Source organism: Neophocaena asiaeorientalis, unplaced genomic scaffold (assembly GCF_003031525.2).
Source record: "Neophocaena asiaeorientalis asiaeorientalis breed wild unplaced genomic scaffold, Neophocaena_asiaeorientalis_V1.1 scaffold429, whole genome shotgun sequence".
In the NCBI taxonomy this organism is placed as follows: domain Eukaryota; kingdom Metazoa; phylum Chordata; class Mammalia; order Artiodactyla; family Phocoenidae; genus Neophocaena; species Neophocaena asiaeorientalis.
This window is the reverse complement of record NW_020173550.1, coordinates 2,048,708-2,071,117: the sequence shown is the minus strand read 5'-3', so window position 1 is coordinate 2,071,117 and position 22,410 is coordinate 2,048,708. Positions and strand designations below refer to the sequence as shown.

The following is a 22,410-nucleotide window of genomic DNA, read 5'->3' as shown; positions in this document are numbered from 1 at the left end:
TTCCTAAACGCTTGTGCTGTTTGGCCGCAGCCGAGAACATGGCTGGTAACCCCACCACAGGGAGTTTCTCCAGTGCCGGTGGGTAGAGTGGAGGATGCTGAGATCATGCAGGCCTGCCAGGACGCTGCGTGCCCCGGGGGTAGGTGGGATCGGAGACAGGCCTGAAGGAAAGGGTAACCTTTGGATTAGGTCCGTTGGCCGGTACCAGTGGGCACCCCCTGTGCGTAAGGTGCCCTGTGTGCTGGGTGTGGCAGGGCCCAAGGTGCTCCTGTGAGGTACAGTGAAGGGCGGGGCTGCTTCTCCAGGGGGCGTGCTCTTCCTCCACGTCCTCTGGGGGGTCTGTACCCTTCTCTGGGGGGTCTGCCTGATATAGCAGACAGATGCCTGGTCCGTGGACCAGCGGAGGGCTGGTTAAGCCTTGAGGGCTAGCCCGTGGGTGACTTTGGGGGCCTGGCTGAACGAGCCCCTTGCAAGCAGATTCCAAGGCTCCTCTTCTGGGGGCCGGCTCCTTCCTGCAGGTGGCCCCCAGGGGTGCTGCCCCACGTGCTGCTCTTTAGGCGGGGGTACTTGCCCGTGGCGCTGGGTCCCGGGTGGACGGGCAATCAGTGTGTGAGGCTGTGGTCATCATCTGTCTCCCCCGCCCGCTCAGCACACACACACACAGCCTGAGTGATTATCCATTGATTTCTCCTTGCCGTCATGTCTCAAGAGGATACTTCCTTTGCTGCCGAGGCATTGGCAGGGGGGGCTGGAGTCCCGCTGAGGTGGTGGTGGGTCTCCAGGGCAGCCTCGTGTCATTTATCTCCTGTCACTCGCTTGCTTGTCTGTTCCCCGAGCCTCTGGTGCACCCCGCAGCCTGGAGGAGAGGGCTGAGAAGCAGCAGGTGGAGGGGAAGACGGGTCGGGAGTCAGTCAAGACAGGAGCCGCAGTCAGGCCTCCACCCAGCGGACCTTCAGCCAGTCAGATTCTTCTGGTGGCATGGTGGGAAGCAAAGGGGAAATCCTGTCCCCTTAAGTCTGGGCAGAGCCAGCCTGGTGTGATGGGAGAGAATGCTGGTGTGAGGCTGGAGTCCAGCTCAAGCTCCGCCATGAGTAGCTGTGTGATCTCAGGCAGGTTGCTTCGCCTCTCTGGGCCACCTCAGAGCCCTCCCCTGTGAAATGAGGAAGTTGTACTCAATGACTGTGGAGGGTCCTTTGGCGTCAGATCCTGGGATTTGTACCTGGCCTTCCACAGGGTTCCAGCTCCCCTGTGCCTTCTTTCCAGAAGCATTCGGAAGTCCTTAGAAGAGGCCGGGACATGCAGAGAGGTCACGAGGGAGATGTATTAGGCAGTTCTGACCTGCGCTGGTTGGAGAGAAGTACCTTGCTCGTGTGAAACGTGCAGCATTTCATTCCTAACCCGCCCTGTGCAGCACCTGGGACAGGATGTGAGCCTGGGCCTGACACGGTTCTCTCTTCCAGGTGAGGAGTTTTATGAAGCCTCACCCTACGAGCCAGCGACCGCCCGCCTCTCGGACATCTTCAGGCTTGCCTCCATCTTCTCAGGTGAGTGGGCTCATCCCGGGCCTCGCCAGACCTGCTCCGGTCCCCGTGGGTGGTGGATCGGGCCTCGGGGCTTGGCTCAGGTGTCGGCTTGCCAGCAGGTCCCCGAACGCCTCTGAGCCTGGGGTCTTCATCTGTAAAGAGGGAACCGTACCACCCACCCACGAGGTTGTGTGTAGCATAAAGCATTTAGGGAATTGCCTAGAGTGAGCTTGCCGTGCAGCAGATCTTGAATCTGAAACGTGGTATTGCTCTCCCATTTCGTCACCTGTCCTGCCTGGCTGGGTCCTTTCCAGCTGTTCTACTCTGGGCAAGTTACTCGACCTCTCTATGCCTCAGTTTCCTCTCTGGTGCAGAGGGGAGAGTACCTACCTCGTTGGATGGTCATGAGGTCAGAGTGAACCAATGGCTGTCCAGGGCTCTGCATGCTGCCGAGTGCATGGGAGCCATTAGCCGTGGTTGTTGGCGTTCCTATCATCATCGTCCATTCTGCTCTGAAATTCCCCTCACCCCTGGGGGCTCTGCTGGGGAGAGCCTCTGCTCTCTGGCCACTCCTGCCTTGGCCTGCCTGGGGAGTGAGAAGACCCATTTGAGCTCTAGCTTTGCTTGCCGTGGTCTGTGTATAGGAGCCTAGTGAGTTTTTTGGTTCTTTCTTCCTGGCCTTGTTCCCTCTGGCCTTTGGGTGACCCAGGTGACCCAGGGCAGCCTGCCCCTGCTCGGACACTAGGGAGGACCTTCCGGTTTGGGGAACTCTTGGGGCTGGGATGAGCTTCCTGGAGTCACCAGTGCTGCTTAAAGGGGGCCAGGGTGGGCTTGCTCGCGGGCCCCAGGCCTCAGGCTTCCAGGCACTTTGTGGCAATATGTAAAACCTTCCGAAGTTTCTTTTGCTCTAAGCCAGGGTTTCTCAACAGCAACATTATCGACATTGACCTGGGTAATTCTCTCCGTGGCAGGAGCTGTCCTGTGCACAATGAGGTGTTTAGCAGCATCCCTGGCCTCTACCTACTGGACACTAGTAGCAGTCCCCCAAGATGTGACAGCCCAGTGTGTCTCCAGACACTGCCAAATGTCCCCTGGGGGCACAGCTACTCTAGACTGTGAAACGAAAGATTCTGCAGTGAGACCCTAAGCCCTTTCAAATGAAGAACTCTCAAGGACAATGTTTCTCAAACTTTTTCTTTGTCTTCATGGTTGCCCATCTAAGGAGAAAAGTTAATTCTCTCTAACTAGAGAAATACTGTCTTAGTCTGCTTGGGCTGCCATAACAAAATACCGTAGACTGGATGGCTTAAATGACAGAAGTCTATTATCTCACGATTCTGGAGTCCAAGATCAAGGTCTGGCAGGTTTGGTTTCTGGTGAGGGCTCTCTTCCTGGTTTGCAGACATCAGCCTTCTCACTGTGTCCTCACAGGGTAGGGGTGGGAATGGGTGGGAGTAGGTGGGAAGGAAGTGGGGGATTGGAGTGGGGAGATAGAGAGAAGAGAGAGGGAAGAGAGAGAGAGAGAGAGAGAGAGAGAGAGAGAGAGAAAGGTCTCTTCCTCTTCTTATAAGGACACTAGTCCTACTGGATTATGGCTCCACCCTTATGACCTCATTTAACCTTAATTACCAGCAGGTCCTATCTAAAAGCCCTATCTTCAAATACAGTCACATTGGGGATTTAGGGCTTCAGCATATGAGTTTGGGGAGGGGACACAATTTAGTCCATAGTAAATGCCAAGTATTAAAGTTTTGTCAGGTAGGGTTGAGGTTTGGAGGGCCACAAACCATTGTTATATCTACCTTTTTTTTGCCTACCCAGGAGCCCGTTTTTGCTCCCTTGCCTTCTCACTGTGTCCTCACAGGGTAGGGGTGGGAATGGGTGGGAGTAGGTGGGAAGGAAGTGGGGGATTGGAGTGGGGAGATAGAGAGAAGAGAGAGGGACGTGGAGAGAGAGAGAGAGAGAGAGAGAGAGAGAGAGAGAGAGAAAGGTCTCTTCCTCTTCTTATAAGGACCCTAGTCCTACTGGATTATGGCTCCACCCTTATGACCTCATTTAACCTTAATTACCAGCAGGTCCTATCTAAAAGCCCTATCTTCAAATACAGTCACATTGGGGATTTAGGGCTTCAGCATATGAGTTTGGGGAGGGGACACAATTTAGTCCATAGTAAATGCCAAGTATTAAAGTTTTGTCAGGTAGGGTTGAGGTTTGGAGGGCCACAAACCATTGTTATATCTACCTTTTTTTTGCCTACCCAGGAGCCCGTTTTTGCTCCCTTGGGGGTGATACCCTCCTCTCCCATTGAGAAAGCATGCTCTAAGGGGTTGAGATAGGACGATACACATGTACTGGTGGGAGAAATCCTGGGCCCCATGAGAAGGGAGGCACTGGCCAAAGGGTGACCATCTGGAGGTACCCTTGGGCCCTGGTGGTGGGCAGGGTTAGTGGTGGATGGTATGGTGACTTCGAAGATGGTCTGTGCATTGAGTGGCCTGCCCTGGGCTCTCGTCATCGTACCCCGCAGTGGGGTGATGGCCGAGGTTCCTATCCTGCCTCTGCCTGTGGCGCTGTGACGATGCAGTGACAAGCCTTGCCCACTCCACAGGGCTGAACTGGGTGATGGACTGACTGAGGCCCCTCCTAGCACAGACATTCTGATTCTCACATTTCCTGGTTAGTTTTGGGCTACTCCTTTTGAGACAGTGCTAGGGGGCTCCAGCAGATTGAGGAGACGGTTTGCGCGTGGACGCTGTGATGGGGAAATCCCAGCGGCCCGACATACCCATTTCCCACCCTACCGTGGGCTCAGGTGCTACTGCCTGGGCGGGAGCCACTGGGTTTACCTCCAGTGAAGAAATGGCTTTGGCTTTTGCCCCCTGAAGGTTGAAGGTCAGAGGTCAGCACCTGAGCTCAGGCCCCTGCTGCTTCCTGGACTGACACTAAGTATCTTCCCGGCAGAAAATCTTTCCGTAATGGACTTGACACTCTGTGGGACAAGGATGTTGACAAGACAAATGAGGAGATTGCTGGTCTGCAGCCCACTGAATCAGCATCCTTTACCTGCTGCTCAGATGGAACTGGGCCCCACACGACTGTAGAACCCTGGGCTCTGGGGACCACTCCCCACAGTGAGGGCAAGGCTCCCCCTCATTGCCCCTGCTGACCCCGCTCCACCCAGAGCAGCCCTCGAGTTGCTGCACAGGCGGCTCTATCTGGGGAAACTCTGGTACATAGCTGGGTGGGGAGGCCCTGGCCCAGCCACCAAGAAACCAAGTGGGCCATGGTGGGGAGCACGCAGCTGAAAGAAGGCTGGATGGGGAGCCGGGACCCTGATTCCAGCTTATTCTCTGCCACAGATGAGCTGATGGTCTTGGGCAGTTCACTTCCCTGCTCCGGACCTTACATTTCTTTTCTGAAGAAGGAGGAGGTGAGCTTAGAGCAGCCTTTTCCCCATCGAGGCGCACAGACAACGGCAGTGTTGTTTGGTATCTAGGAAGAGCAGAGGAGCTTGGAGCTCTGGTGGTCACAGGCCCTTGCCTGGCTGCCCTGCGGGCTGAGGGGTCAATATCTGGGCACATGTATCACCCACCCACCTGTGGCTCGCTGCCTGGGAAAGCCTGGTCTGGGGACCCCAGATCCTGCACTGATGCTCCAGGATGATAGCAATCTGCCCTGCAGGATTGTATGGAGTCCCTCCCCACTTCTACAAACTTACATGTGGCTGTATGATGTCCGCCCCCACCCCCCGCCGCCATCTCTGTGTGGAGAGGCTGCGGTGTGGGCCATGGAGGCTCCTCTAGGTCGCACTTCCCCCAGTCGGGGCCCAGGGACTTGGAGAAGGGTGCTCTTGTATCTTTGGGGCCGCGTTGCTACCATCTGAGAATTCGGGACCTCCTGGAACGTGTTTTCTTCTTTCCCGCTGGCCTGCTCTCTCTGTTGGGCTTCTTCAAAAGCCCAGCTGGGATTCTGTTGGCAAAGAAAGCTGCTGGGACTCCCCCAACACTCTCTGATGCTGAGGCCCTGGGGGAAGGGCAAGTCCTCCCCTCTTGTCTGCTCAGTTCAGAGACAGGTGCTGGGATCAGTGACTGGGTCTGGGATTCCTAGTGTCCAGTTAATCCCAAGTCCAAGGCCGGGAGGGGAGCAGTCTGGCTCTGCCCTGAACAGTGGGGACAGGGCTGTTGGAGGGATCCAGATGTCCTGCCCTAGCCTTGTAGACGGGAAGGGAGATTTCACGGAGAAGAAATGAAGTTTGTAATGAGGTTTGTCCTGTTTCTAGCAATTTAAACTGCCCTTGGAAACAGGAAACGGAGTGTTTCTGGAGGCCTTGTTGGCCCTTTTTGAGCTATAGTGCTGACATTTGTAAAATGAGAAGGGGATGGCTACTGGTCTGGTCGATACAGAGGAGTCCATGAGGATGGATGCGGGCAAAGTGACAGCCATCCTCTCTGCCGAGGATGCTCCTCTAGAGGGGTCCCTTGGGTGGAGTCCCTCCCTCCCCAAGCGCCTGTGACCCCGTGAATACTGAATCCCAGCTGGTCCCATCTGGGAGGCAGGAGAGGATGGAACGAAGTGGAGAGAGGAGAGAAAGGCTTCTTAGGGAAAGAAGAGATGGTTCAGGCAGAGAGAGGTTGTGAGGGGTGATGCAGACAGTGAGGGAAGGGAACTGCTCCATCCACGTGGGGTGAAACCATCAGAGTGAGGATGAAAGGCCTGGGAGGGCCAGAGAGTGGTTTCCCTCGCCGCTGGGCTGTGCCTCAGGGACCGGGAGAAGCGGCAGGCAGGTGGTGTGGGCCGGGCTGTCAGCGAGCGCTGCCTCTGCATTTCTGGTGAGGCTGGGGGCCTCCGGGGCCTTGGGCATCCGATGCAGACATTGGAGATACATGGGTATGGAGCATATTTATGCAAACACATCTTGTCTTTTCTATAGCTGGAGGGGAACTTGGAGATCATCTAAGCTCACCCCTTACCTGACAAAAAGGGAAACTGAGGCCCCAAGGGAAGGGATGGACTAGACCAGAATTCAGTCCTGCTTCTATCCCTGCCCAGTGTGTACCTCAGGCAGGGGCCTCACCTCTAAGCCCGGGTTTCTTCTTACACAACACGGGACCGATAGCAAAACCTACCTGCTCTGGTTTTGTAAGGACTAAATGAGAACTTGCAGGTAGGTGCCTGGTCTGGTGCCTGGCACGTTGCACTAAAACACGTAGCTTCTTAGAACTGACTGTGGAGTGATTTCTCCAAAGGCCATTGGCCGTCTGGGGTAGGGCCGGCCTGGAGCCTGCATCTGGGAGATGGTTGCATGGCTTTTGGCGACGTGAGGCTGCCTTCCACCCATGCTAGTGCTGGGTGGGGGCTGCAGTGGGAGGTGACGGGGCGATTTGCAGGGGACAGTAGGTCCCTGGGGCTACTGCTGAGCCTCTGTGGCCTTAGCTGCATTGTGACTGGGTGGGGACACAGGGAGGCTGGCGAGAGGCCTGGGCTCGGGCCTTTTGTGGGTTGGAGGAAGAAGCGATGGGTGGCGACAGCCTCAGCTGGCCGCAAGCCTCTGGGGTGGGCCATCTTGCTTGGATGGAGCCAGGAGAGGCCCGGGGATGTTCTAGTTGGAGGCTCCAGTGGTCCCCTTTTTGGGGGATCAGGAGAGGAGGGAACCCTACCCCTGCCAAGAAGCCTTGCAGATGGCCCCTGAGGGACACCACCCTCCCACTCTGTGCCCTTGCACTTGGCTCTTATTACAGCGCTCACCCTCTGATTGTGGGCGTTGGTCTCTGTGTCACTGCACCCACGCCTCTCTCTGTGTTCCCCTGTGTGTCTAGTGCTGTGCTGTGCTCCTGACCCCATCCATGGAGGATCCTGGACTAGAGGGCGGTTGTGGACTTGGAGGCATGCTGGTCCTAGTTTGAATCCTGGTCCTGCCCTACCAGCTGGTTGACCACAGGGTGGGTCACTTGACTCTGAACCTCATTTTTCTCATCTGTAAAATGGAGCCCTGCAAGGATGGGTGATGACGTGTGTGCGGCTCCCCACAGGGCGCCGGAGCCCAGGAGCACCCTAGGTGGTGGCCACAGGTGACGCTGTCAGGGGCTGGGGGAGCTAGTGGTTTAGTGTGAGCCGTAAGCGCTGCACAAGGGAGGGTGGCTAAGAGGTCCAGGCAAGTCTGAGGCGTCCCGTGTGGGCCGCCTGTCAGGTGGCCCTGAGGTTTAGGGAAGGAAAGGAAAGCCCATGAGGGCTTCGTGGAAGAGGTAGGGCTGGGGCCGGATCTCCGTGTGGTGCAGACGCTACCTAAGATGCTGCTTTGAAAGGCACCAGACCGTGTCCTTACTGGCTTGTGGGGCAGGCGGACACCACTTAGACGCCCACTGGGTGGTTTGTCAGTGGTGGTAGAGGAACCCTGAGAGCCCAAGGGAGGCCGCAATAGGCGGTGCCTGGGGAAAATCAGCAGAGTCTCGGAAGAGGAGAGACTGGGATCTGGGAACGACATTCCCAGCAGCATCATAGCATCATGGCCAGGCTCAGCAGGAACCGCATACCTTCTGGGCCTGGTGGGCTCAGATGACAGTGACTAGAGACCTGGTGGCAGATGGGAGATCGGCGTCTCTGGGGTCTCCTCCCTTGGGACTCCTGTCCAGGAAGTCTCCGGGACAGAGCTCAGTGTGACAGCTTGGCTCTGGGGCTGGGTCTGTGGAGCGGGGCTGAGCTGCCCTTGGGTCGGGGAGGAGCTTATCCCCGGGCTCAAGAGTCAGTCCCCTGTGAAGGTTGCCTGAGTAGCCATGTAGGGGCCGGGAGAGGGTCGGGCTTGGCTTAACTCCGCTGGATGCCCGGGGAGCTCCCCCCTCCCTTCCCTGGCTCCGCTGAGGGGCTGCCGAGCCTTTGTGCCCCCAGCCCCTCCTTCCCTGGGGTCGCTGAGCAGAAGATGGTGAGCAAGGTCCAGCAGGTCGGCTGGTGCCTCTCAGAGACCCCACTCTGAGGCGGCCCCTGTGAGGAGGCGGTGGGGCTTTGGGGACAGAGGGCAGGGGAGGAGAGGAGGAAGCAGGCAGCCTGTCTCCCTGCCACCTGCATGGTGGCTCGGGCGATAAACTGCTTATCCTCAGGTTGTCTCCTTGAGCTGAATGCAGAAGCATGTTATTTAAATTTCAAAATCACATTCTTCTTCTAACAGCTGTCAGAGACTCTGAGTGTCAATGAAAATTGGGCCTTAGCTGCAGCTCTGTCACCTCTTACATCCCCCCCTTTCAGGGAGGAACTGTCTGATGGCCCAGGAGAGGGTGTGGGGCAGGAGGAGGGACTATGGGAACAGGGAGAAGTGGGGAGGGAGGGCCAGGTGACCCGTGACCCTGGCCGCGCTGGTCAGCAGTTGGGACCCAAAGGAGGATGCCAGTTACTCCATCAGGGGCGCCAAGCGCTTCCCCTCTTCCCTTTCATTTCCTCTTCTCTGTGCCCCCCTCCTCAGGCTCCCCCAGCCAGGAGAAGGATTTGCTCGCAGAAGGCGTGAGCAGGGTGTCGGTGGCTTCATGTTTAGTTGTCTTCATGTCCAAGGAAGAAATTGCGATTAAAAAAAAACAACAACAACCAGGAGAGAACAAAATTTAACCCCAAAGAGAGGCTTTTTAATGGTAGAAGTTCAGGTGCCACGGTTGGGGTGAGGTCTTGGAGGGGGGGAAAGGTATTTCTGGTTCCCTTCAAATAGCATCTTCCCTCTTGCGTGGGAAGAGATATGGGAACATATGTATACGTATAACTGATTCACTTTGTTATAAAGCAGAAACTAATACACCATTGTAAAGCAATTATACTCCAATAAAGATGTAAAAAAAAAAAAAAAGAAAAACAAAGAGAAAAAAAATAGCATCTTCTAAGGGCACCTACTTGCTTCCCCTTGGGCGGATAGACAGGCTCTGCCAGCATCGGGGGTCTATGTGTGTGTGTGGGCAGTTCTGGGCTGGGTCTGCCAGCTCTTTCATGGCTCCTGAGGTGGCTCTGCAGGGCTCTGGTCCGCCCGCCCCACCCCGGCCCCACCCAACCCCGGCCCTGCCCCAGGCATGCTCCTCGGGCTTACCCTGAGCCATGCTCACCTTATTTATCTGGGTGGAATGTAGGATTTGAGTAACTGTTCTGGGAATGCTCCTCCCAACCGATCTGTCAACGTTTTTTTTTTTTTTTAGATTCCATATATATGTGTTAGCATACGGTATTTATTTTTCTCTTTCTGTCAATGTGTTCTTTTAAGCCCATGAGTGTGTAGAGAAAGGAACAGATCCGAATGGGCTCAAGTGTGTATGTGTGTGTAGTGTGTAGGTGGGGAGCATAAGTGTGTGTGGTATGCACATGGGTGGTATGTATGTGTGTGTGTGGTGTGTGTATGTGTGTGGTGTGTGTGTGTGGAGTGTTATATGTGTGTGTGGGGTGATGTGTGTGTGTGGTGTGTGTGGTGTGTGTGTGTCGGGTGATGTGTGTTTATGGGTTTTTGGCAGTGGCCTCCTTCTGCATGTGGAGAGGGAAGGAGGGGAAGGAGGCAGGGATGGAGAGGCCTGAGTGGGAAAGTGGGGTGTGTGTGGCCTTTCCCTTGGGGAACAAGCGCTGCCCCTGGCCTCTTTCGGACCTCTTCGGGAAGCCCTGGGAACAGTGGTCAGGGTGAATATTGAGGAATGGAAGGCCATCCTTCTGATCAACAAAAGTTAGCAGACTGAACCTTATGTGTGTGTTTCTCGGCCTTCTGCAGCCTGGAGGTTATGTCATTGGACTCTGGATGCTTAGGTCCTCTCTCTGCAGAAACGGCGTGTGTGTGAGTCCATCCCTCGGATTCACGAGGCATCCCTTGCATGCCATCCCCTGATCTAGGTGCTGAGGATACCCCAGTGGACAAGACAGAGGAGTCTTGTTGCTCTAGTGGAGCTTACGTTCGATTAGCCTAAGACAGAAAAACCAAACAAGCCAACAACTACTCAAAAATAAAAAGTAAGATAGTGATGAATGCTAAGCAAGGATTAAAATAGCATGATGGGCAGAGGTGCCTGGTGGCTACTCTGGATTGGAAATGCCAAAGGATGACTCCCGGGAAGTATCCAGCCCTGGGAAGGCCTGGGAATGGCAGAGGGAACAGCTGGGGAAAGGTCCTTAGGTGGGGATGCGGGTGGTGGAGGGCAGGGCTTAGGGAAGGCCACAGGCTGGGACAGTGATGAGGTGGAGGTGATTTGGGAGGTGGCCACAGAGGAAGGCAGGGGCCAGATCCCTGAGATGCTGCAGGCGACTTAAGGAGTTTGGGTTTCTTTTTAAGAGTAATGAGAAACCTTTGAGGATTTTAGATACTAGAGTAGCACTGTGTGATTTATGTTTTGGAAAAGATTGCTCTTGTGCTGTGGGGGAGCGGATCAGGGGCCGGGAGAGTGGCTAAGAACTGTGACAGTGGTCCATGTCCTATGACGGCAGGAGAGGAGAGGACGCGAGGAGCTGGGATCTGTTGTGGGGCTGGAGTTAAGGATGACTCTGCTAATTTAGGCTTGAACACAATGGTGCCACTGTTTACTAGGATGGAGAAGATGAGGGAAGGAGCAGGTTGGGGGTGGGAGCTGAGCTCCAGTGTTCTCTTTCAACCACGTGGGTGTTGAGATGCTAGTTAGATCTCCACCTGGAAATGCCAGGTAGGCAGTCGGATGTAAGTCTGGAGCCCTGGGAGAGGTCAGGGTTGATATATAGGTTGAGAATCGTTAGCATACAGATGGTATGTACAGCTGTGGAACCATGAGGTCACCTAGGGAGAGTATAGACAGAGAGGGAGGCTGGGGCTCTTCACGCAGAGAGGAAGCGCTAGCAAAGGGGGCTGAGACCAGGGCCAGTGAGGAAAGGGGAGCCAAGTGGCGGGGGTGGGTGGGTGGAGGGGAGCTCCGCAGGCAGGGAGACGAGTGTGGAAGGGGAGCCCCTGGACGGGATGCTTGGGAAGAGGAAGGGAGGACAGTGAGCTCGATGGGAGATCATTCTTGAGAGAGGGCAACGGGGAACGATGGGGTCCGTAGATGACAGTGCCAAGGAGGAGTAGGGGGTGGACTGGTGTCAGGAGTCCCACAGGAGGAGAAATGGCCCGGAAATGACCCTGCGGAGGAAGCAGGACTCCCACCACCTCTGGGCCCGGAGCTGCCCAATGGTCACCTCTTCCCAAATCAGTGTGCTAAATGACCAAATCTCTGATTTTACCGGATTTATGAATCTGCCAAAACTTGTTTCCTTTCATCATTTGTAAAACTTTTAGAAATTCACATTTGAATATGGTTTTCATGGCTTCTGAAGATTCTTGCAAATGGTCTTCACTGCTGTGTTTTAAGATATATGCAGTTTTCTGGAATTTAAGCATCAGGAGTTGATGTAGACTTCTTAGAGCAATAAAGTATATTTCATAATCAGTAAAAAAAATTTAGCTTACGATTGGTGCTTCCAGTCCTACCTTTATTCATGACAAAAAAAAAAAAAGGCTGACGAAGGATTAAGGTGAACCACATCAATATGAAATGCCTCAATTTTGGTTTTTAATTGTTATAAATTCAGAATTAAAGCTGATAAGCCATTGTGGGAATTGGTATGAGAATGGTAAAAATCTTAAATATTAAAAAAAAAAAATCACGCCAAGACTATATTTAAAAGGACAGAGAGCCTTCAAAAGTGGCTTACAAAGTCCCTTCAAACGTGAAATATTGAATGAAGTTTTAATTTTTAATTGCTAGAAACACAAAATCAAGACGCATATGCCTTTTGCGGAATTGGAGAAAATTCTGACAGTGCTTAAAATTTGTCAAAATATAAAATGATATTCAAAAGCAATTGTTTTTTTTTTTTTTTTTTTTTTTTTTTTTTTTGCGGTATGCGGGCCTCTCACTGCTGTGGCCTCTCCCGTTGCGGAGCACAGGCTCCGGACACGCAGGCTCAGAGGCCATGGCTCACGGGCCCTGCCGCTCCGTGGCATGTGGGATCTTCCGGGACCGGGGCATGAACCCGTGTCCCCTGCATTGGCAGGCGGACTCTCAAACACCGCGCCACCAGGGAAGCCCAGCAATTGATTTTTTTTGAATTGATTTGCAGTGAATTTGCCATTCATCAAACTGACTTTTGGTGGGTTGGCCTGCTTCCAAAAATGCAGGGGCCCCGGAGAGCGCTGGGGTGGCCGCGTGCTATGTGAGGTGAAGGTGAGGGGAAAGTTCTGACAAAGTTGAGGACGTTAGGGAGCCTGGACTAAGACTGCTGGGGCCGGTTTGAAGAGGGCAGGCACCAGAGCAGTGAGGATAAGGGCTGGGCTCCCACTGGGTCCATGGGCCTTGAGTGACAGCAGAACCCTGGCAGGAGGGCATTTTGGGCTTGGCCGGTCATCTCTTGGGGAAGTTGAGCTTTCACCTTATGCTGGATGGCGTGGGGCTCCCGGCCACCAGTCACAGCTCCTGGTGGTGCGGGGGCCCAGAAGTGAGAAAGATCTTTGAGGTCCTGCTCTCTTAGGCTTCTTGGGTAAGCAGAGGGATCTCTGAAGCCCTTCTCTTGCTCACCGACAGGGAGACTGGGAACAATTTTGGCTCTTGGTATGTGATGCGCGTGGCTGGAGTGACAGGCACATGGGACAGGCCAGTTCTAGCAGGGCCGCGTGAAAACGGAGAGATGGAGGGGAGGGTTTTTCTAGCCAGGGAACACATTCTTTTAAAAAAATATTTTTGTACAAATTTTAAAGGTTACTTTCCATTTACAGTTATTATATAATATTGGCTATATTCCCCATGTTGTACAATACATTCTTGAGCCTATCTTTTTTTTTTTTTTTGCGGTACATGGGCCTCTCACTGTTGTGGCCTCTCCAGTTGCGGAGCACAGGCTCCGGACGCGCAGGCTCAGCGGCCATGGCTCACGGGCCCAGCCGGTCCGCGGCATGTGGGATCTTCCCGAACCGGGGCAGGAACCCGTGTCCCCTGCATCGGCAGGGGGGCTCTCAACCACTGCGCCCCCAGGGAAGCCCTTGAGCCTATCTTATACACAACAGTTTGTACCTCTCACTCCCCTATCCTTCTATTGCCCCTCTCCTTCCATAACCACTAGTTTGTTCTCTATATCTGTGAGTCTGCTTCTTATTTGTTATATTCATAGTTGGCTGTATTTTTAAGATTCCACATATAAGTGATATTATACAGTGTTTGTCTTTCTCTGTCTGACTTATTTCACTTGGCTTAATGTCCTCCAAGTCCATCCATGTTACTGCAAATGGCAAAATTTCATTCTTTTTTATGGCTGAGTAGTATTCCATTGTATGTATGTATGCATATACACACACACACACACACCACGTCTTCTTTAGCCACTCGTATGTCGATGGACACTTAGGTTGCTTCCATAAATTATAAACAATGCTGCTATGAACATTGGTATATATATCTTTTTGAATTAGCGCTTTTACTTTTCTTTTGGATGTATACCCAGGAGTGGAATTGCTGGATCATATGGTAGTTCTATTTTTAATTTTTTGAGAAACCTCCATACTATTTTCCACAGTGGCTGCACCAATTTACATTCCCCCCAACAGCAGGGACCACATTCTTAAACAAACATTTATTGCACGTGTGCTATAGGCTGGAAACCGCTTGTGGCATTTGTGTCCACATTATCCCGTGTAATCTTTAGTGCAGTCCTGTGTGTAGGCAGGGTGGGTGTCGTATCTTCATTTTGCAGATGAGTAAAATGAGGCTGAAAGAGGTTGTGTTACCTGTGCACACTTGCTCTGCTAGTCAGTGGCCCAGTCGGGTCCTCTAACTCCCCAGACGTGGCTGGGAGTCCCTGCTCTTAATCACCAGTGCAGCCCCAAGCAGGATGGGCAGGGATGCTCGTGAAGCCTGCAGGGTAAGCCTCAGGCCAAAGGGAAAGTTTCCGTTTGTTAACTTGTTTATAATCTCATGTTCACACCGAATGTAAGCTCTAGAAACAGAGGAGTTTTGTCAGTTTTGTTCATTTCTCCAGCAGTGTTCCGCATGTAGTGGGTGCTCAGTAATTGACTGTTGTAAAAGTTAATGAATCTTGAGGGAGAGCTGGTCATGGGTGGCCCCATAGGGCAAGAAGCATGGAGGTAATGCTCAGGGTGGCTGCAACCCAGCAGGGAAGACGGGGCCCCACGTGGAATCTCTTCTCCGTGCCCCTCCCTCTTCCTCCTCACCCTTCCCGCCTTCCGTCCAGCCCTGTTTAGAGTTTGTTTAGTCTACATCTCATTGTTGAGTGCCTCTCTGCTCACCGTTGTGCCCCTAATTATCTGAACTCAGTTGACTGTCCTCCTTTTTGAAACTCTTGTCTTGGTTTCCATGACACCAGCATCTCCAGATTGTCCATCACCTCATGGTCCGCTCCTCCCCAACCTCCACTAAATGATGGCACCTGGAGCTCTGTCCTGACCCACTTCCTCTTCTTCATTTTCATCCTCAACCTCAGCTAATTCATGTAGTTATGTGGCTTTAAATAGCCTCCAATGTCAGTCATGCTCAGTTTTATCACTAGCTCAGACCTCTTTTCTGAACTCCAGACTCATTTATCCTCTTGCCTTTCAACATGTCCATGTGGACATCTCACAGGCATCTCAAACTTCAGTTGAAAACATTCTGTTCTGTCCCTCCTTCTTCTCTCTAAGTTTTTCCTGTTTCACCAAATGATTCCACCATCCGTTGGGTGCTCAGGCCAAAAACCTAGGCGTTTTCCGTGATTTCTCTCCTTCTTCCCATCCTGTTGGCTTTATCTCTAAATTATATGCAGAATACGCTCGTTTTTTGACATCTTTGCAGTCACCATTCTCCCCAAGCCTGCTACGGCAACAGCCTGTAACTGGTCTCCTTTTTAGCCCCCTCCCCTTCATGGGAACTCGGTCTTCCATCTGTCAGCCAAAGTACATGAGGTCGGGTGACTCCCATCCTTAAAACCCTCTAAGTGCTTTGCATCTTAGAATAAAATCTGAAGTTCTTACCCTGCTCTGCAAGGTCCCACATGATCTCTGCTGACTGTCCCTCTGGCTTCCTCTTCCTCTTACTTTCATTTCGTTTCGGAAACTCCAGCCACTTTCCCTTCCTTTTGCCTATAAACACACCGAGCTCATGTCTGTCTCAGGACCTCTGTACCTGCTCTTCCTTTTGCTTGGGATTCCCTTACCTTGGATTTTTTAATTTGCATGTTTCACTTCTGCCCTTCATTCTTTCTCAGCTTGGATGTCACCTCCTAGGACAGGCCCTCCCTCATCCTGCATTCTCTTCTGAATTCTGCTTATTTGATTTTCTTCATAGCGCTTTACATTGCCTTATTTATTTGTTTGTGTGTTTATTACCAGTCTTCCTCTCAATAGAATAAAGGCCTCTGGAGAGCAGGGACTCCATCTTTTCAGCTCACGGCTGGATTTCTGGGGCATGTGGTCAGCACGTGAAAACAGCTGTTGGCTGACAGCTGTTTGACCTACTGGGATGTGGAGCTGTGCCTTGTGAGCCCTGGTGTGTGTGTGCGTGTTGAGGTGTGCACATGCGCTGTTGAGTTTGTAGGGTGGGACAGGGGAGCTCCCTTATTCCCTCCAGCTCGCAGAGTCCTGCAGTGGCATGTGGGGGGATGGAAGTAGACAGGAGAGTCACAGAACTTCCTAGAAAGCCGTATAGTTCAAAACCTGTCATTTTGGGCTTCCCTGGTGGTGCAGTGGTTAAGAATCCGCCTGCCAATGAGGGGACACGGGTTCGAGCCCTGGTCCAGGAAGATCCCACGTGCCGTGGAGCAACTAAGCCCGTGTGCCACAACTACTGAGCCTGTGCTCTAGAGCCCGCATGCCACAACTACTGAGCCCACGTGCCACAACTACTGAGCCTGTGCTCTGGAGCCCATGAGCCACAACTACTGAGCCCACGTGCCACAACTACTGAAGCCCACGTGCCTAGAGCCCGTGCTCTGCAACAAGACAAGCTACTGCAATGAGAAGCCCACGCACCACAATGAAGAGTAGCCCCCGCTTGCCACAACTAGAGAAAGCCTGTGCACAGCAACGAAGACCCAACGTAGCCAAAAATAAATAAATAAAATAAATAAATTTATTAAAAAAAAAAAAAACTTGTCATTTTTCAGGTGAGGAAATGAGACCCAGAGAGGGTCAGTCTTTGTTGGGGGTTTCACACACTTGGGAGAGATAGAGACAGAATTAGGGCCCAGGTTTCTGACTTCCACTTTAGTGGCCAAGCTGCAGAGCATGGCCTAGGGGCCCAGGGTCAGCTTGAGGGTGGACATGGCCAGAAGCAGGATTAGGGACAAGCGACAAGCGTGGCAGTTTCCTGGAAGGCCAGAAGGAAGAGATGAAAAATTCAAGTCCTATTGCTTTGGAAGCTTTGTGGAAAGGTAAGCATCTTATTTTTGCTCCTCCAGGGAAAGGCCTGCTCTGTGGTTGGAAGGTCTACCTTGATGGGCCTTTCAGTTCGGGGTGGGCGGTGGGGTAGTGAAGCCCCCAGGGGACCTGCTCTGGTGACAGCAGAGGCCCATCAACTCCCTTCTGCTGAGGATGGGCTTGGTCGATTGATTGTGGGCTGGATGGGGTGTGTGCATGTTGGGGGACCAGGCCAGGGGCACCTCTGCTTCTCCTCTGAGCCTCTGGTTCTCCAGCTTTGGAAGGCACCCTCAGAATCATGGGGAGCTTGTGAAATCCAGATTCCTGGGTGCCAGCCACAGAGCTCTCGACTGGGAGGGTCTGGGTGGGACTGAGCATCTGTGGGTAACAGGCAGTTGGAGCGAGTCACAAATGCACCAAAGTTTAAGAACTTCACGTCTAAATCAGTTACTTCCCTTCAAGGGCATGTACACCATTGCCAGAATGGGAGATGGGCATAGGAATAAATATTTGAATTTGAATAGTAATGCATTTTAACACGTCTTGGAAAAATTCAGAACTAACATGGATGTTATCATCCAGGACAAATCTAGGTAGGTATTGAAAAATTTAAAAAGTGAGTCTGTTGAAGAAATTTAAACATTTCATTTAATATAAGAATTAAGGGATTTAAAGAAAAAATTAATTAAATATTGGCACAGGTGGTACTGGTAACATGGCCCAAACGATATGGGTGGTACCCGGGTGACTGCGGTTTGGTAAACCTAGCTCTATAAAAGAAAATATTCAAGGATATCATTTTGAAGATTTAAAGACAGATGGTCATTGGCTTGGGGCGGCACCCCAGGAGGGAAGGGGGGAGGTGGGTGAAGCTTGGCTGGGGTGAGGCAGTCCCTCTACAGCTGTCCCCAGGGTCTGGAGCTGGGAGGATGAGTCCACGGAGGTTTTGGGAAGTGCCAAGCACGGTTAAATCCCACCTCCCTCTCCTTCGAGCAGCTGTTCCCATTTACTCCTTGGCCCATCTGCGCTCTTCTCAGCAGGCCTGGAGAGCGGGCTGGCCCAGGCCTGGGAGGAATTCCTTGCTCCTGAATCCCTCAAAGGTCCTGTGTGGTCTGTGTAGGGATGGGGCAGGGTGGTGGTGGGCTAGCAGGGACCTCCCTCCCTGCCATTTGGATATTTCAGTTCAGGGGCTGCGGCCCACACTGGGCTGGTGTTTGCAATCCAGCACATCCTTCTTCCTCCCCAGTGGGGTCTCTTGAAAAGGATAACAAAGGCTTCTGGACCCGAGGGAGAGGCGCCTTAGTGCAGATGCAGAGGCAGTGGATGGGCTGGGAAGAGGCTGTCCCAGGTCTGCCTGCCCCAGCACGGGCTTCCTCACTTACTGGGCGAGCCAGAGCAGGCCAGTCCTGGGCCTTTCTCCACGGTGGAGCGGGGCCCCATCATCGGCCCACTGGCCTCTCTACCCACTCCGGGAGGATCAGAAGGGGCATCTTCCTGGTAACTAGGCAATTGCTGTTACTTTCGCCACCCTTTGTGTGTGTGTGCGTGTGTGTGCGCGTGCGTGTGTGTGTGCGTGTGTATTTCCTAGGAAATTTACCAAGTTTTGGCCCAGGGGTTTACATTTCCCACCCCCTTAGCAAAAGCTTTCACTATTCAAGTTCCAAATGGAAGCCGCTGAGGCTGTAATTACACCACGTTAGCTCGGGAACATACGGAGGGGAGCGGGAAGGTGCACCTGGGAACCTGAGGGCCGCCGTGGGCCTAAATTAGCTGCTGTTCATTGGCGGTTGTCACCCTGCTCCTCTCTGGGGCCCCTCACGTCCTTGCTCTCCTCCACCTCAGCCCCAGGCTGCTTGACAGTTCGCTTCCACCAGCCAGCGTCCTGACAGGTGCACTGAATGGGAAAGAACACCCTGGCTGGTCCGGGAGAGCCCTCCCATGGAAGTGGTGCCCCAGAATGGCCTTCATGTAGACAGGTGTCCTTGCGTCCTCGCCTGGCCCGGGCAGAGTGGCTTGGCAGCTGCTCAGAGACTCGCCCCCCAACCCTGCCCCATGGCTGAAAGCTCTTGCATGGCTCCCCAGCATTGTCTCTGGTGGTCCCTCTTCCAGGCTGCATCTCCAGGCACGCTGGATTGCTGTGGGCTCCTTCCAGCCTCTGACCTTGCTGTTTTTCTCTCTGCCTGGGACCCCCTTTCCACTCTTTTTGCTTCCTCTCCCTCATCATGTAGGTTGCAGGAGAGCTGTTGCTGCTTCTGGGACCCCCTGGTCTGGGCAGGATGCTTTCCCCTTGGCTCCTACAGGCAGTGCCCTGACCTCCCCAGCGCATCAGCATCACCTCAGCCTTGACCCCAGCCACGTGTCTGGGGAAGTGCCTGGCACACGGTGGACCCTCAAAGATTTGTTAATTGAATGGGTAGGAAAACGAACCTTGATTCCCTTTCTGCCCTAATTCCCCTTTTATTTTTTACAAGAAGGTAGGGAACTTTTCTCTTTCTGCCTTCATAGGGCTGTTGTTGTCTGGGTGGGGTATTGGGGTGATGGTTCAGTCTTCGATGATCACCCTCCTAGTTTCACTTCTGAACACTTCCAGGCTGGACCCCGCATTGACGCTTGACTGCACCTGGTCTTGTACTGACTGATGTTGCTGGCCCTGTGTCATTTTTGGCTTCCGTAATAATATTAGCCAACATTTTTTGAACACTTATTATGAACTAGATACTGTACTAAATACATTTATTTTTTCACTCATCAAATATGGATACAGCATTCATTATGTACCAGAAACTGGCACCTATGGAATCAGCAGTGAGTACAACTGAAAAAACCCCTGTTTCATGGAGCTAACATTTGGTAGAAAAATACAAATGACTAAATAAGTGTATACGATGGCAGATGGTGATGTGTAATCTGGGGAAAAGAGATCAGAGTAGGCGGTGAAGGGAGTGACTTGTTATTATGTGTAGGGTGGTCAGGAAGGACTCACAGCTAAGGTAACATTGAGCAGAGACCTGAAAGAAGTTGAGGAAAGGAGCTGTGTGGTCATGGGGGTGGGGGAGAGCTTTCCAGGCAGAAATCAGCAAGTGCAAAGGCCCAGAGGTTGGGTCATGATTGGCATGCTCCAGGGAGAGTAAGGAGGCCAGTGTGGCTGGAAGGGAGTAAGTGAACAGGGGGGATGAGTAGGAAGTGAGGTCGTATATGGCAGTGCTGGCTAATGGAAGTATGTTATGAGTCACATACATGCAATTCTAAAATTTCTTTCCTTTTTTAAAATTTTTATTAGAGTTGATTTACAGTGTTGCGTTAGTTTCAGGTATACTGCAAAGTGAATCAGTTATACATATACATGAATCTACCCTTTTTTATTTTATTTTTTTTGAATTTTGGAATCTTATTGTTTTATACAGCAGGTCCTTATTAGTTATCCATTTTATACATATTAGTGTCTGTACGTCAATCCCTATCTCCCAACTCATCACACCACCCCCGCTCCCCCGCCAATTTTCCCCCTTGGTGTCCATACGTTTTTTTCTCTACATCTGTGTCTCTATTGCTGCCCTGCAAAGCGGTTCATCTGTACCATTTTTCTAGGTTCCACATATATGCGTTAATATATGATATTTGTTTTTCCTCTTTCTGAATTACTTCACTCTGTATGACAGTCTCTAGATTCATCCACATCTCTACAAATGACCCAATTTTGTTCCTTTTTATGGCTGAGTAATTCCATTGTATATATATATATATATCGCATCTTCTTTATCCATTCATCTGTCGATGGGCATTTAGGTTGCTTCCATGACCTGGCTATTGTAAATAGTGCTGCAATGAACATTGGGGTGCATGTCTCTTTTTGAATTATGGTTTTTCTCTGGGTATATACCCAGTAGTGGGATTGCTGGGTCATACGGTAGTTCTATTTTTAGTTTTTTAAGGAACCTCCATACTGTTCTCCATAGTGGCTGTATCAATTCACATTCCCACCAACAGTGCAAGAGGGTTCCCTTTTCTCCACACCCTCTCCAGCATTTGTAGATTTTCTGATGATGCCCATTCTCACTAGTGTGAGGTGATACCTCATTGCAGTTTTGATTTGCATTTCTCTAATAATTAGTGATGTTAAGCAGCTTTTCATGTGCTTCTTGGCCACCTGTATGTCTTCTTTGGAGAAATGTCTATTTAGGTCTTCTGCCCATTTTTGGATTGGGTTGTTTATTTTTTTAGTATTGAGCTACATGAGCTGTTTATATATTTTGGAGATTAATCCTTTATCCGTTGATTCATTTACGAATATTTTCCCCCATTCTGAGGGTTGTCTATTTGTCTTCTTTGTAGTTTCCTTTGCTTTGCAAAAACTTTTAAGTTTCATTAGGTCCCATTTGTTTATTTTTTTGTTTATCTTCTCAAAGAACCAGTTTTTAGTTTTATTGATCTTTGCTATTGTTTTCTTTGTTTCTATTTCATTTATTTCTGCTCTGATCTTTATAATTTCTTTCTGTGTACCAACTTTGGGTTTTGTTTGTTCTTCTTTCTCTAGTTCCTTTAGGTATAAGGTTTGATTGTTTATTTGAGATTTTTCTTGTTTCTTGAGGTAGACTTGTATTGCTATAAACGTTCCTCTTAGAACTGCTTTTGCTGCATCCCATAGGTTTTGGATCATTGTGTTTTTGTTGTAATTAGTCTCAAGATATTTTTTGATTGCCTCTTTGATTTCTTCAGTGATCTCTTGGTTATTTAGTAACGTATTGTTTAGCCTCCATGTGTTTGTGTTTTTTACGTTTTTTCCCCCTGTAATTGATTCCTAGTCTCATAGCATTGTGATCAGAAAAGATGCTTGATTTGATCTCAACTTCTTAAATTTACTGAGGCTTGATTTGTAACCCAAGATGTGATCTACCCTGGAGAATGTTCTGTGTGCACTTGAGAAGAAAGTGTAATCTGCTGTTTTTGGATGGAATGTCTTATGAATATCAATTAAATCTATCTGGTCTATGGTGTCATTTAAAGCTTGTGTTTCCTTATTAATTTTCTGTTTGGATGATCTGTCCATTGGTGTAAGTGAGGTGTTAAAGTCCCCCACTATTATTGTGTTACTGTTGATTTCCTCTTTTATAGCTGTTGCCTTATGTATCGAGGTACTCCTATGTTGGGTTCATATATACTTATAATTGTTATATCTTCTTCTTGGATTGATCCCTTGATCATTATGTTGTGTCCTTCCTTGTCTCTTGTAACATTCTTTATTTTAAACATTTAACATTCTTTATTCTCTATTTTATCTGATACGAGTATTGCTACTCCAGCTTTCTTTTGATTTCTATTTGCATGGAATATCTTTTTCCATCGCCTCACTTTCAGTCTGTATGTGTCCCTAGGTCTGAAGTGGGTCTCTTGTAGACAGCATATATATGGGTCTTGTTTTTGTATCCATTCAGCGAGCCTGAATGGAGTATTTAATCCATTAATGTTTAAGGTAATTATCAATACGTATGTTCCTATTACCATTTTCTGAATTGCTTTGGGTTTTTTTTTTTTTTTTTTTTT

At 50.9% G+C, this 22,410-nt stretch overlaps 1 protein-coding gene across 1 annotated transcript in view; it reads left to right on the top strand.

The window, feature by feature from the left end:
• The window catches only part of GFRA2 (GDNF family receptor alpha 2), a 90,912-nt gene that overhangs the window by 10,280 nt on the left and 58,222 nt on the right, over positions 1–22,410 (top strand). Inside the window, exon 3 of the mRNA XM_024747761.1 lies at positions 1,461–1,544. Coding sequence (XP_024603529.1) covers positions 1,461–1,544 — 84 coding nt within the window. The remainder of the gene's footprint in view (positions 1–1,460; positions 1,545–22,410) is intronic.